Source organism: Cupressus sempervirens, chromosome 7, assembly GCF_028749045.1.
Source record: "Cupressus sempervirens isolate cs-2001-9-10 chromosome 7, ASM2874904v1, whole genome shotgun sequence".
NCBI classification, from domain to species: Eukaryota; Viridiplantae; Streptophyta; class Pinopsida; order Cupressales; family Cupressaceae; genus Cupressus; species Cupressus sempervirens.
The window spans coordinates 876,258,160-876,272,424 of NC_143124.1; the positions used below are offsets into that span (position 1 = coordinate 876,258,160).

Consider the following 14,265-nt stretch of genomic DNA (forward strand, 5'->3'; position numbering starts at 1 on the left):
TTCATAAGGGTGATTATACTAACAATCTCATGGAAGCTTGAGCTATTTTATATGTTGTGGAACAATGTTGCTTGCGGGGATGGAGTAAGATTATCTGTGAGTCTGATTCCTAGGTAGTGGTGAACATGCTTTCTTCGCAAGAGCTTGAGGATGTTAGTTGGCAGTTGGCTACTGTTGTTAAGTAGATTCTTTTCTTCTCTTCCTCTTTTCAGTTCATTAGGTTCACGTATATTCCTCGTGAATGGAATAGAATTGCTGATTGTTTAGCCAAATCCGGGTTGGAATATTAGGGATAGGAGGCAACTGTCCTTTGAGATGGTGCAAGAATTTGATGATCTTGTTGTTCAGGATCAAGCTCCTTGTTGAGCTCTCCTTGTTGTATTCCTTTCTGTCTTAATAAATTTTTACCCCTCTTTTTGCAAAAAAAAAAAAGTTTCCTTTTAAATTGATTATATTATATTAGTAAATAATAAGTGTCAAAAATATTTCTAAATCTAAACTATTTTTAATAACATAAAGTTTTCTTTAAATTGATTGTATTATATTAGTATATACTAAGTGTCAAAAATATTTGTAAATCTAAAATAGTTTTAATTTGAGCTAAAAGATTTACCATTCATTCAAGGGGATTTTTTTCTTCATATAATTAAATTTTTTCTTAGTTTTAAATTTTCATGTATATGTTTTTAGTCCTCACATTCATTTGAGATTTTCTCTTTTATTAATTCTCTTATTAGAATTTGTGAAGAAAAGCATTCAAATTATACTTACACAGTGGATTGAGATATATTAAAATCATATATTTATGTCCATCTATTTTTAGGCTCTATGTATGCATACTTTGATTTATGTTTGTGCTTACTTTATGATATTTTTTATTTTTAATTTTTAATGAATAAAGTACTAAATTATATTTGTGATCATAATTTTAAAATTAATAATAATAATGTAAAGTAATTTTTCAATCTTGTGAACTTAAGTGTATAATAATAAATATAATAACATAAAAGTAATAATTATTAATATTTTTATAAAAGCAATAAATATAATGTTATAATCTTAAAAATAAAACAATAGTTTGATTAACAAAATAATAATAAATGATTAATTTCAACAAATTAGTTATTAGTGTATAAGTTTAGAAAATATTTATTGTAAATAAAAAATATTAAGAATATTGACTATTGATTCTAAATTGTATTAAGAATATTAAATAAAGAATATTTATTTTTAATTATATTTATTACTTTAATTTACAATTGTTGATTTTCACTTTATAATTTTTTCAATTAATTTATTTAAAAAATTATCTTTTACATTACATTTCAAATTAAAATCCAAAAGATTACTGTGAAAGATTATTATTCTAGTGAGTTCAAAGACATTTCATTTTTTTAATGTAGTTAAATTGATGTGCAAACAAATAAATTTATTATTTTTATTGTGTTATTCTAACAAGAAACATAGTGATTGTCCATAATGCATACCTATTGTTCTCTATTTATGTGATTTACTATTCTAAATAAAATTACATCTATATCATTTAAAACAAATATAATTTTGTAATATTGCTCTACTATTAATTAATGATGAGTACTAGCCACCACGTGACACTTATTTATTTAGTGTGCTAAGAATCTTTATTTTTACAGAAAAATTAGTAGTCGGGTTAATTTTTCAATTTATGGATACTATATTATCTTATAATTTTTTGTGTTAAAAAAGTTAAAAAAATTAAACAATTCAAAATACATGAGTACTTTCAATTTTTTTTAAATTAAATTATATATTAAGAACTATTTTATAAAGATACCCATAAGAAACCATCAAAATCTATTCAAAAAATTGAGATACATAAAATTTCCTACAATAACACCTATCATTCTAACCAACCAAATAACGTTGACAATAGACAACTAAAGACATATAAGTCTGCCATTACCAATCTTGAAATATATCTATTGAGTTTAGTCTATTAATTTGACCAATCAGTGTAAAGAATTAAACTTTTTCTCCAAAACTACTATGAGCCATATTTATTTTATATTTTACAAAATTATACACGATGACCAAATTAATTTTTTCCAATTTTAATTCTAGAATAATTTAATAGTATTTAAGTTGTCTAATTATATCTATATATTTAAATATTCTAAATATATTAGTAATTGTTATATTAAATATTTTAAAATTTAAATTAGAAATTATTAATAATTTAATTTATTTACAAGATTATATTTTCAAAAAATATATTAAATATTATTTCTGTCGGCTTATTGTTGCAAGAACAAAAGCATGCAACTGCTAGTATTTATTTCAAAATTTACATAAGACATTAGAAAAAGAGTTCCAATACTATTTACTTTATTTTTCCTCTATCTTTTAAGAAATGTTCACTTATTCATACATGATATAAAAGATTGACAAACACAGTAATATAAAAATATATATAAGAAATAAAAATACTTAAATCCCAAAACTTTTAAACATTACACTACTTTGAACATACATCCTAAGAATATTGTTATTATAATCGATTCAAGCTATTAGAAAAAATAGAAATAAATCCTTAACTTAAAACCCATTAAATAACTCTAGTTTAAAGCTGTCCTCGTTCTCATCCTTCCCACCCCTAAAACTAGACCCCGATCCAGCTCATCAAAACCGGTCTTATCTCCTGAATGACTGGAATCAGCTCGTAACAGCTGGAGAGTATCTCCTCCTACGGATGTAACTGTTTGATAAGTTAGTTTCCAATCTCGCCTAAAATGAAAGTAACCTCAACGATTGTTAGCATACGAATAGACAAAACATTTAAAGTTATAAGTCTCCATCGATCACTTTAGGCCGGTCACAAACACGTAGGTGGATCCCGGTAGAATACAATTCTGAAGTGATTTCTCCCTCGAAATTGCACGTGAAAGAGACCATCCACGATACGTTTCATCTTTAAATTTCTCTGGCATTCATTAAGCTCGGCTTAGACACATGGAAAAGTTGCTTATGATTACGACTGGCAAGTCATAAATCTGCTGGGCTCTTCATTATCGTTTTTACAGTTACTCCAACTACCCATAACGCAAGAGAGTCTGCAATTCATGACACACAATGGTACTCTCTGTCCGGCTTCCTTTACACGTGGGTTGTGCATATCGCACTCAACATTCAATTCTCGCTGACAGCAACACAATATTTTTTTTAACATTTGTCAATCAACTGAAACTGAGTTTCCTTTTGTGACAACTGGAATCTAGAAATACAAATTCCCGATGCTTTCTGATGGACAAATGAAAACCTCGTTCATTTGTATAAACGTGCCACGGCATGAGTTGTCCATGATTGTGTTTTATGATAAGATCGCGAAACACAAAACACTTGGCATGAAGAAATCTGTTCCAGAAATCAACACCACTGGAAAGCATTACATTTTGAAGTGCAGGACTGTGTGGTTCTCTTACGACAAAACTTTTCAGGTGCCATGTGTTGTGAAGTTATAGTTTAGTGATCAGTTAAACCTGTAGCTTTTCATAGTGGGTTGTAAGACACTAAGTACTTTTCGTCAGTCAGTGACATAAACCCAAGAAAAACAATGAAAGAAAATTTGAAGTTGTTTGAAATCATTCTACTACAATCAGTCTCATCTGAAAGTTAGTACTAAATAAATTAGACACAGTAAAAGCGAGAATAGCTCATGACTATAACAATTATAGTCGACATTAAATGACATATTTACATAAGGTATTGACATTTGGATTTGGATTTTAAGACTTTGATCTCATAGCATGTGCAACAGAGCTTTGCACAGTAAATATTAAATTTTTAATACATTTATTCAAAATCATCTAACGTCAATACTATATAGTGATTTGATTGTAATCCAAATAAAATAAAATTATTTTGTAATGAAACACTAAGTTGGATGATTCAATTGAAAGATTTTAGGAAAGGAAGAGTTAAAAAAACAGTCTCAAAAGATAAATACATGAAAAATTAACTCAATTACAATGAAAAAAAGACAATTTGACACAATTTTGCAAACTTGAGTTGATGTTCAGCCATTTTTTATTTTGTTCTCTTGAATTTTTAGATAAGATAGAGCAGCTTCATAACAACTCCCAACGTACCTACTTGTAACATAAAAAAGACAATGATATATGTAGAGAGCTTATCGCCTCTGAAAACAAAGTAACACTGTAAACTTCAAACTAAAACAAATTAAATCTAAATTAAAATATTTCCATCATAGTAGAAGAAAAAGTTTATTATAAATACAAATTAGTAAACTGTGGACCAACTTAGAAACTGCCGAGAACTGTTTAATTGGGTTAGGAACTTCTAAGTAATGTCTAATTGGCACACATTACTTCCCATAAGAACCTATTTATCTCCTGAAAACTGGTAGCGATACAATATGCTAAACATTTATAATTAATTAAATGTAAAATTGTAATATTTTGTTAATTAATAGTTATTCGTATAAAACGCATATCCAGAATGTTGAATAGCCACAGGCATATGAGTCCATTGAAGTGGGAAAGAGCAGATCTGAATACAGTACCCGCTGCCGACAGTTCCATGTGAAGGTGGGCCTCGCCAAGCCATACATAGGTAGATAAACACTGCTTTCTCATTTAGACACTCTACACTTGAACAGAGTACCATGAGTGGGACACAGCAACTTCTGTGTTCATGTATATATTTTCTGGTTCCCTTCTTTTCCACTTCACAATGCATTCCACTGCTCTCCTCTCTTCCTCTGCCTTAGGTCATATCTCCATTTGTTTGAATAACTCTAATGCTGGTTTTCTTCAATTTGTTGATGAGCCCTTAGTTATCCTGTGCAGGAAGTACGTAATGGCAATGTTGCACATTTTCATGTTGGTATTTCTGTGGCTTTCACCTCAAGCTTATGGTCTATACGGTGGTGGTTGGCAATCAGCCCATGCTACTTTTTATGGAGGCAGTGATGCTTCTGGCACAATGGGTACATTTTTTTCTCCATTATTACTATTTATAACTGCTACTACACTAAATTGTTGTGCCTAATAAATGAGGATTTGGTGTTGTCATGTATAGGTGGGGCATGCGGGTATGGCAATTTGTACAACCAGGGCTATGGAACCAACACGGCTGCCCTCAGCACGGCTCTTTTCAACAACGGTCTCACCTGCGGAGCGTGCTACCAGATGAAGTGCAACGACGACCCGCAGTGGTGCCTGCCCGGCACGGTCAGGGTCACCGCCACCAACTTCTGCCGGCCCAACAACGCCCTGCCCAACGACAATGGCGGCTGGTGTAACCCTCCCCTGCAGCACTTCGACATGGCACAGCCTGCCTATCAACAGATCGCCAAGTACAGAAGTGGGATTGTGCCAATTCTGTTCAGAAGAGTTCCCTGCCTTAGGAAAGGAGGAGTTCGTTTCACCGTCAATGGGCACTCGTATTTCAATCTGGTGCTGCTATCCAACGTGGCAGGAGCAGGGGACGTCCATGCTGTCGCCATAAAGGGGTCGAGGACAGGGTGGCAGGCCATGTCACGCAACTGGGGTCAGAACTGGCAGAGCAACTCTTATCTGAACGGCCAGGCGTTGTCATTCAAGGTGACCACCAGCGACGGGAGGACAACGGTTTCGTATAACGTGGCCCCTTCCAGCTGGCAGTTCGGGCAGACCTTCCAAGGCGCTCAGTTCTGAATATCTGGAAGGAGAGCAGCATTTATATATATGTGACTGCGTTAGAATTATATATTTTCTAAGTCTGTGAGAAACTGATGGCAAGCCATACTTTACGATGCGTTTGTTTCAGTCAGAGAAGAATATATATGATTAGTATATGTAGTTTGATTGTCGGGGTGGCTTCTACGTTGACACTGGCTCGCCACTCTCGGGAGTTATTTTATGTAATATGTTTATTGCTATTAATGATATAAGATTTTTATTTGATGTTTGTAAATGTTTGGTATTACATTATGTAATCTCTATTACATAATGTGAAAAAATCACTACAAGGAAAGTAGAATGGCAGAGTGATGATCAAACACAAGTTTGTGATTTCATTTCTTGTGAATATAACGGACATTCTTAAACATCATACACCAAAGGAAGAATTAAGTTTGGAAAAAAAATAAACTTTGACTCTTAATACTTTTGGTCTAGGAATTAAGCTTAGTGTGTGATGTTTAAGCTGTCCGGAACATATAGAATATATTCTAAGGGTTTCAAGTACATCCAATTCATTCCATAATAACTCAAATAAAATACAAAAATAAGAGATAATCTTCACAAAAAGATAGTTAAGTAGAAGGTGTAAGTTCTTATAATTCTAACAGTAGACAATCTATTTTAGAAAAATGCATGTTTCATAATGGAAAAGTGGGGATAACTTCTAGATTATGATATGTTGTGTTAACATGATGACATTAAATGAATCAAAGAAAAAGTCAAAAAAAATTTGCTTAAAAAATTTAGAAAAAGAAGATAGAGAAGTACTTATTATCTAAAGGTTAGATACATTTGAGAAAATAAGAGTCTATATCATCTTAGAGGAATACAACACCTAAGTGGGGCACTACAACCAAGGGAAGTTACTACTTCTATTTGGTGTCCAAAAAAATCTTTAGAGATGAGGTTTGGAACTAGACTTATTTTTGGTGTTACAATCTTTTTCTCAAAGTAGATCCCTTCTCTAATAATTTATTCATATCTTGAGTACTATAGTTTCAAAAAAAATAGTATAAAAATTAAAAAATCAATCTCATTCTCAAAGAAGATGTCATAGACCTACATATTATCAAATGTACCTTGAACACACTTAAAATAAAAGATCCAACAAGATGGCTTTCTCTCCAAAATTTAATGGAGTAAGATAAGACATCTCACGAACTCCTTAAATAAGGATTGGATTGTGATAATATTCAAAGATACAAAATATTCTTCTTCATATATGTTAATCTCTTTATTTAATTTCCAAGTAAATAATTAAGTAATCCAATATTATTGTACCAATGATCACAAAAATCATGAAGAGATTTCAACATAATACTTGTGTTTGGTACCAATATCATGACAAATAAAGATAATGAAATGTCCATCATTGTTTGTATTGATGGATTACATTACATATATATATATATATATATCTGTAAAGAATTTTCATATGAAGATATATTATTAAAAAAGAGGACACCAACAAGGTAGCTTGTATGTTTCATGGTATATTGTAATAATGAGAAAAATAGACTTTAAATAGTTTAGAATTGCCCCTTATGCATCATCCCTAATACCCTTATGATCCCACAAGTCTGTAATGCCCTTCCTAGAGACCCTTGGAACAAGGATTCAATTCAAGCCAAGATAAAAATAAAATTTACAAGTATGAATGCACATGTCAACATCATACAGGGATCACAAAGATCACAACGGAAGACTTAATCACAATCCTAGCAACCAATGAATCTCCAAATGCCACTATCAAACTAACACACATAAACTCAAGAACAAAAACTAAAGATGACATCTTAACACAAAATCTCTAATCTATCAAATCATAGAACCACAAGAAATCCTAAAGGGTACTCAAAAGTTCAAGTTGCATTCTCCAAAGAATAGTGTAGAGGCTCCCTATTTTTCATGCAAGAGAATAACAACTAATAGTCTGGCATGAGGAAGCACCTCTTCACATGAGAAAGTACACTAAGCCACGCGAGAAAATACCATCTCACGCAAGGACATGCTTGGCCTAGCAACCAAAACACCCAAATTAGTGTGGGGTTTCACACAAGGATTCACCACAAGTTGTGCAAGGAAACCTAGCACACCATGCAAACATTTGCATTCTTGCACAAGAAAGTACAATTTTGCACAAGGATACAAATTAGCAAGATAGAAAATGTAAAGGTAAAAAAAATAGTAACTAAATTCCCTCCACACCGAGGAGTACCATATCCATGTAAATTAAGGAACAAACACTCGAGTGCATGAACAACAAGATGCCATGAACAAGGAAGAGGAACATCTATCCATCTAAACCATAGCAGTAATAGAACGTACTGGAAGCAACATCACAATATATAGAAATAACATCACAATAACTAAACAACCAAACTAAGTACACAGTTCCTCCCAACTGTCAATAGAATCATAAGACCATCATGGATCCTAGTCATCCCCTACGCATAACATCCCAAACCACCAACTAGATCGTTGAAGTTATCTTATGAGGATGTCACAACTAAAATGCGCTACAACATAGGAATAAGGAAATCTTACATGCTAGAAGTAAAGCATAAGATAATCCAATAAATTAACCACATCATCTATCATATGCTAAACATCATATGAATAGGAAATCTAACATGCTAAACCAATAAGCAATAGATATACCAACGAAAAAATTCACATCATCTAATCATATGCTAAACATCATAATATAGGAATGTGTCAAATAAACTAGCATCATCTAAACACGATATCCAAGCATTCTAATGAAAGCATAAATCACAAGAAAGCATACTTTGAAACCCCAAGTATCAAGTGAAAACATCCAGCAATAGTCGCACTTGGATAAAAGACCTTCTTTGTACACTAGTCCCTAGCAGTGGTATGGATAGCTATACCTCCCAACCACATGGAACCCGTAGGTCCACTCTCACCATTCTAATGGACATAATGATCCAACCACAAACACACAAAAATCAAAACATCCATGACTAACACTCACACCAAATAGTATGATAACTAAAACCAAGAGCATAGACAATTCATAAACTATAGGTCCTGGTCTGACACTCAATGGGCTACTAAGTAGGGGCTAACATCATCGAGAGTCACTTGGCATCGACAAGCCCAAGCTTGGATTGTGTGTTATCAAACTTAAACAGGTGCTCACACATTGTGTCTTCAAACTTAATCAGGTGTTCACACATTTTACTATCTTAAGTTTTATTACCACTCACACATTTTATTTAGTTATCACTTGATTAAAGCTTCTGCATGCCAACCCTCAAGAAATAGACACCGAGTTACTGAGATAGAAGCCCCTTCCATATGCTACCCTACTTTACCCATGCTCATCCAATGATGAGTGCCCATAGGCATGCAAATTCCCAACCCAACCCCAAATAATCATAACTTCCAACAAGTCCACTCAAGATTGGGCATCGCAAGTCACCTACCAAATGTATGCACACATACTCATGTTGGTAAACTACCATCATGAAGATCATAACACAAGGATTGGATGAGAACACAAGAAAAATATCACTCAACCGAAACAAGCTCAGGAGGATGGATTCTACACGAATCCCAAAGATAATAAAATCATACATCATGAACTCACTCAACTGGCCTCAATCTAGGAGTATGGATTCTACATGAATCCCAATAATGCAACAAGTCCAAGCATCATGAACTCACTCGACCAGCCTCAATCTGGGAGTATGGATTCTACACGAATCCTAGTGTCCATGAAACCAAAACAAAGGTCCAAAAGAAACCATAACACCAAGTATAAATCACTCAACTAAACACAATATCAGGAGTATGAATGTGCATGCATCCCAATGCAAACATCAAAGTACAACAATGGTTTGACTGGCATCCTATAGATAATCCAAGTCCACAACCAACACCATGCCAAGAAAACTCAAGAAATCTGGACGACATTCAAACCGAGGCAAAAAAATTCAATACCAAAAACTTTGAAATTAAAATCCATTTGGTCTTAGGGCACAAAATCCACAAATACCAAATAAAATATGGGTTTGGAGTCTGTATGCAAAAACAACCAGCATAACAGTGCAAAAACTCCAAACCCTCAACATGAAAAATAGGAAAATATTCATACCCTCCCAACTAGGTAGAGCTAGCATACAAAAATGAAGGGAAACACTAGTTCTCAACCTTCTAACAAATGGCTACCAAAAAAAAAGAAAAAATGGAGAAAAAACAATAAAATAGGAGAGCCCTACCTCATAGCCAAAAGGGAAAACGAGAATCTGAACCATAAAATAAAAATTCCACAGAAATGGTTGAAAATCACGGCAATCCAAGGTCTCTCCGAGCTAGATCCAACAAGCCTAATCTCCCAATGATCCCATGACTGTAGTTCCCACAAAAAACAAAATAGTAAATCCTCATCAAGAGGATTTGGGGTTTTACTCTCAAACTTTCTAATTCAAAAGTGAGAAGCGAGGAATAAAATTTCTTTTTGGATACTTATTCACTTTTTGAGTGAATAATCGATTAGGTATAATAGCCAGCCAACCTAGTTAAACCCTGAATCCACCCAAATAAAAATAGGCTATTCCTAATAATAGGAATTCATCTATGGAAAAGCTGTCAGAAATTAAAATAAATCAATTAAAAGCTTGAAAACCCAAAAATGCAAAAATTTCCTTAACAACTTTCATGATAATGTGAACCTCTAAATACAAAGACACGCTTACTTGTCTAATCACATAATACAAAAGAATTTAGATTAAATAATCAGCAAAAGGATTAATTAAACAATTAAAATAAGGATACATTGACCATACAGGGATGACATTGGTAAAATATGAATTAATATTTATGCTTCTGGTGAGATTGTGTGAAAGTTTATAGCATCAACGTTTTAGATCATACTACATGATCCATCATCAGGATGAGAGAGCTAAGAAACAAAAATATGAATGACTAAATCATTAACTCCATGTGCCACTACCAGGTATATAAATCCTCCACACTAAAAAATGTGATCAAGTGCAAGTGCATATAACAACATAGTTGAAGCAATAAATGTATTAAATCACTAATTCAACCATTTATTTTTTTATACCAAAATAATCTATTTACATCACTCACATTTTCATATAGCATAATGAAGCAAGAATGAAGTAAATAACCATAGCATTAAATCCGTCACATAACATAAATAGAGATATGTTCGAATACCGGATAACCAAATATCATCATAACACACACTATCATCTCAAAATGGCATCATCATGTAATATGATCAATTGAACAACATAGTCTAACATTTATGATATTGAAATCAAAGCATAACATCTGACCCTCTGGTCATCTCAAATGTAAAACATAACATGAGTAACAAGTATCTCTTAGATCAAAATATAACAAGGTAAATATTCACAACACATAACCAAAGAATCCAACATGAACAATCCATTTCTAATAACTTAAGCATTTAATAATGGTTCTTTACACAATGTTCAAAAGGCACTTAAAACACGTAAGCAAATACAATCATAAACATGACCAACCACTGCTACAGGAACCTAGTCCAGTGTAGCACGATAATAGTACATAGTGTAATATGTGCACACATCTCAGGGTAATCACAGAACAACATCATGATACTGCATCGATCCTGGTAACCATTGACACAAACCTTAGTGAACCATAAATCACATCATAATATCATAAATTGGCCATAAGCATAATCAAAGCAACTGATACAATAACATAAATCCAATCATCTCAAGGGTGTAGACCACTCATGGTCCCAATCATGATCCCTTCTCAAAGAGAGATCAACAAGGTTGCATCCATTGAGATGACTTACATAAGTCAAATGGGAGAGGCACTACAAAGTCCCCAATAATAGTTTCTACAAAAAATGGTCATGTGGCACCCTTAGGCCCACCCACCATGTCAAAAGATATTTTATTGGGTTTAAACACACACACACACAAAAAAAAAAAGGGTTGAGGCTAACAAACATATATGACTAGACATCACAACATGTGTACGCTAGAATTTATGATCAACCAAAAATGTATACAAACACAAATATGTACATTATTAATCATCATAAAACCATCCTATTTTTATAATAGGGTAAAAGTACAAACCTGTGTCACCTTTTATGAAGGAAAGTTAAACTCTTCAACTTTAACAACATAAAAGTGGCATTTGTGTTTAGAATTTGAAGATGATGTAAACTAATGAAATGCGTAAAATTGGATGAAGTTTATGTCTGTTATTTTATTTCTATTTTTATTGAATTAAAATTTTATTTACTTTTGAATTTTAAAGTCTATTTTTTGCTTTTTTTTTAAATGTTGAAAATATAGAGTTTTTTTCCCATCAAACAAATATATGCAAATGATCATATTCTAGTTTGATTATAGAATACGTTAGAGTTGACATGTATATCTAGTGCACCAAAAAATAAAAATTGAAATTCGACTAATATTTTTCAAGCTATAATTGGTCAAAGTCAAAGTTATCAGAAATTGACAGTTTTTTTCTCCTATCAAACTTTTTCCATCAAATCTACATATTTTTTAAAACAAATTAAGTATTCTTAAAGAAGACTCTCTCCTCTAGTGCAGCATTAAAAAATAATAATTTTTCAACATGATTTACTATTTTATTTTCTATTTTTTAATATGCATCTTCCTAAACCTTAAAATACCTACTTGTAATATTTTCAAATTATAACATATTATCCATAATCAAAATATTAAAAAATTTATATGATCATAATCTTGACTCTAAGACCTATAGAAGTATATCTTCTCTAGACATAGACATATACATATACATATACATATACATATACATATACATACACACACACACACACACACACACACACACACACACACACACACACACACACACACACACACACACACACACACATATATATATATGGTATATATTTTAACTTATATATATGCATGTTGTATGTACATACAAGGAATAGGATAGAGAGTGCAATTCAAATTGTTGAATGGCGCAAAGTTCATTTTGCTACTTGAGATACTAAAAATAATAAGCATTACTTTTGGGAAGTGAAAGGTGAACTTTATATTTATTTTTAATGTACTTCTAAAATTCAAGTCTTTTATTAAATATTTATTTTGAAATATGATAGTTACGTTTTGTATTTGTAATAGATATATAGATCAATCTAATCCTTAAAATTGTCAAAAGATTCCTAGTATTAGAAGTTTACATCAAGTGATGACTATAGGAAACCATAAACCTCCATTAATTAAAGTAAGAGAGAAAACATGTTTTTGTGATGATTGCATTAAGAACAATCTAGTGAGTGTATCTAAAAATATTGTGAATGGATATGTTTCACATTGGAATTTTAAGGAGATGGTTAGAAAGCCTCCTTTTGAAGATGCTGACATTGACATTGACATTCATGATCCTGTATATTCAGCTAATTATGAGCGCATTTCTGATTTAGTTATGGCAGGTTTGTGTGCATATACATATATATTAATATACATGTATATTCATTTTTAAATTAATTTATATTTATCTATTTTTATATACATCTAGGATATATTTTGTAGTTCAAGCCTTAGTAGATAATGTGGAAAATGTGGACTATTATCTTTTAAGAAGTACAAAAGCAAAACAGAAGTTGCTAGAAGGAACTATAGATGTTGATGAACAATCATATCCAATTGGATCAGTTGTTATTGAAGGAACATATTATTAGAAAATAAGGGTAACTGATAGTGGTATTGAATTTATTGAATATAAGCTTGGAGGAAAAGTTTTACATTACAGTAACCATGTTATAGCAACAAAGTTACATTTTGAAACAATACAATGAAGAGGATGTCGTGGAAATCAAAAGTGAAAACTATCTATTGAAGAACATGAAAACCTTCTAGAGATAATAAAAATTAGAGAGGATCCTAACAATACAATGTTTGTGGAGCTCTAGTTTACCTATGTACTTATTGTGGAGCTCTAGTTCAACTATGTTTGTATAGCTCTTATACTTTCACATTTAATGTTGACAGGATATTTGTTTTATAAATTTGTATACATTGGATCATTTATCTTGGATATGATAAATTATACATGTTTTGTTATTTTTATTTAAATTAGACATGGATATCTCATTTAAGACAACCTCTTAGGACCTCCCCTTAAGACAACCTCTTAGGATCTCCCCTTAGGACCACCTATTACCTAACCTCCCCTTAAGACCACCTATTACCTAACTTCCCCGTAAGGCCACCTATTAGGACATCTCCTTAGTACCACCTTTTAGGACCTCTCCTTAAGACAACCCCTTTAGTATTTGTATGTATTTATATATGTTGTTTATGTTTTCTTATGATTGTTAATGCTCTTATGTATTTATGTATATAATCTTTATGTTCTTGTATGTAGTAACTTTTATTAATTAAATGTTGTAACATGTATTCTTTAGGTCATACTTTTAATGTGTTCTTATGTACATGTATATGTTATAATTTAAGATCTCCCCTTAAGACATCATTAA

At 32.0% G+C, this 14,265-nt stretch overlaps 1 protein-coding gene across 1 annotated transcript; it reads left to right on the top strand.

Moving 5' to 3' along the window:
* The first annotated feature begins 4,712 nt into the window (after positions 1–4,712).
* On the top strand, positions 4,713–5,952 carry LOC149550254 (expansin-A10-like). The gene is made up of 2 exons (XM_089793348.1): positions 4,713–4,984; positions 5,077–5,952. Exons 1-2 carry the CDS (start codon positions 4,729–4,731, stop codon positions 5,691–5,693), a joined length of 873 nt encoding a protein of 290 aa, XP_089649474.1. The 5' UTR covers positions 4,713–4,728; the 3' UTR covers positions 5,694–5,952.
* The last annotated feature ends 8,313 nt before the right edge of the window (positions 5,953–14,265 follow it).

What these genes read in the sequence shown, in the direction of transcription:
- LOC149550254 (XM_089793348.1), top strand. Translation starts at nt 4,729, where the DNA reads ATGCATTCCACTGCTCTCCTCTCTTCCTCTGCCTTAGGTCATATCTCC. An exon ending in TGATGCTTCTGGCACAATGG is followed by an intron (nt 4,985 to 5,076) that starts GTACATTTTTTT and finishes TGTCATGTATAG; the next exon opens with GTGGGGCATGCGGGTATGGC.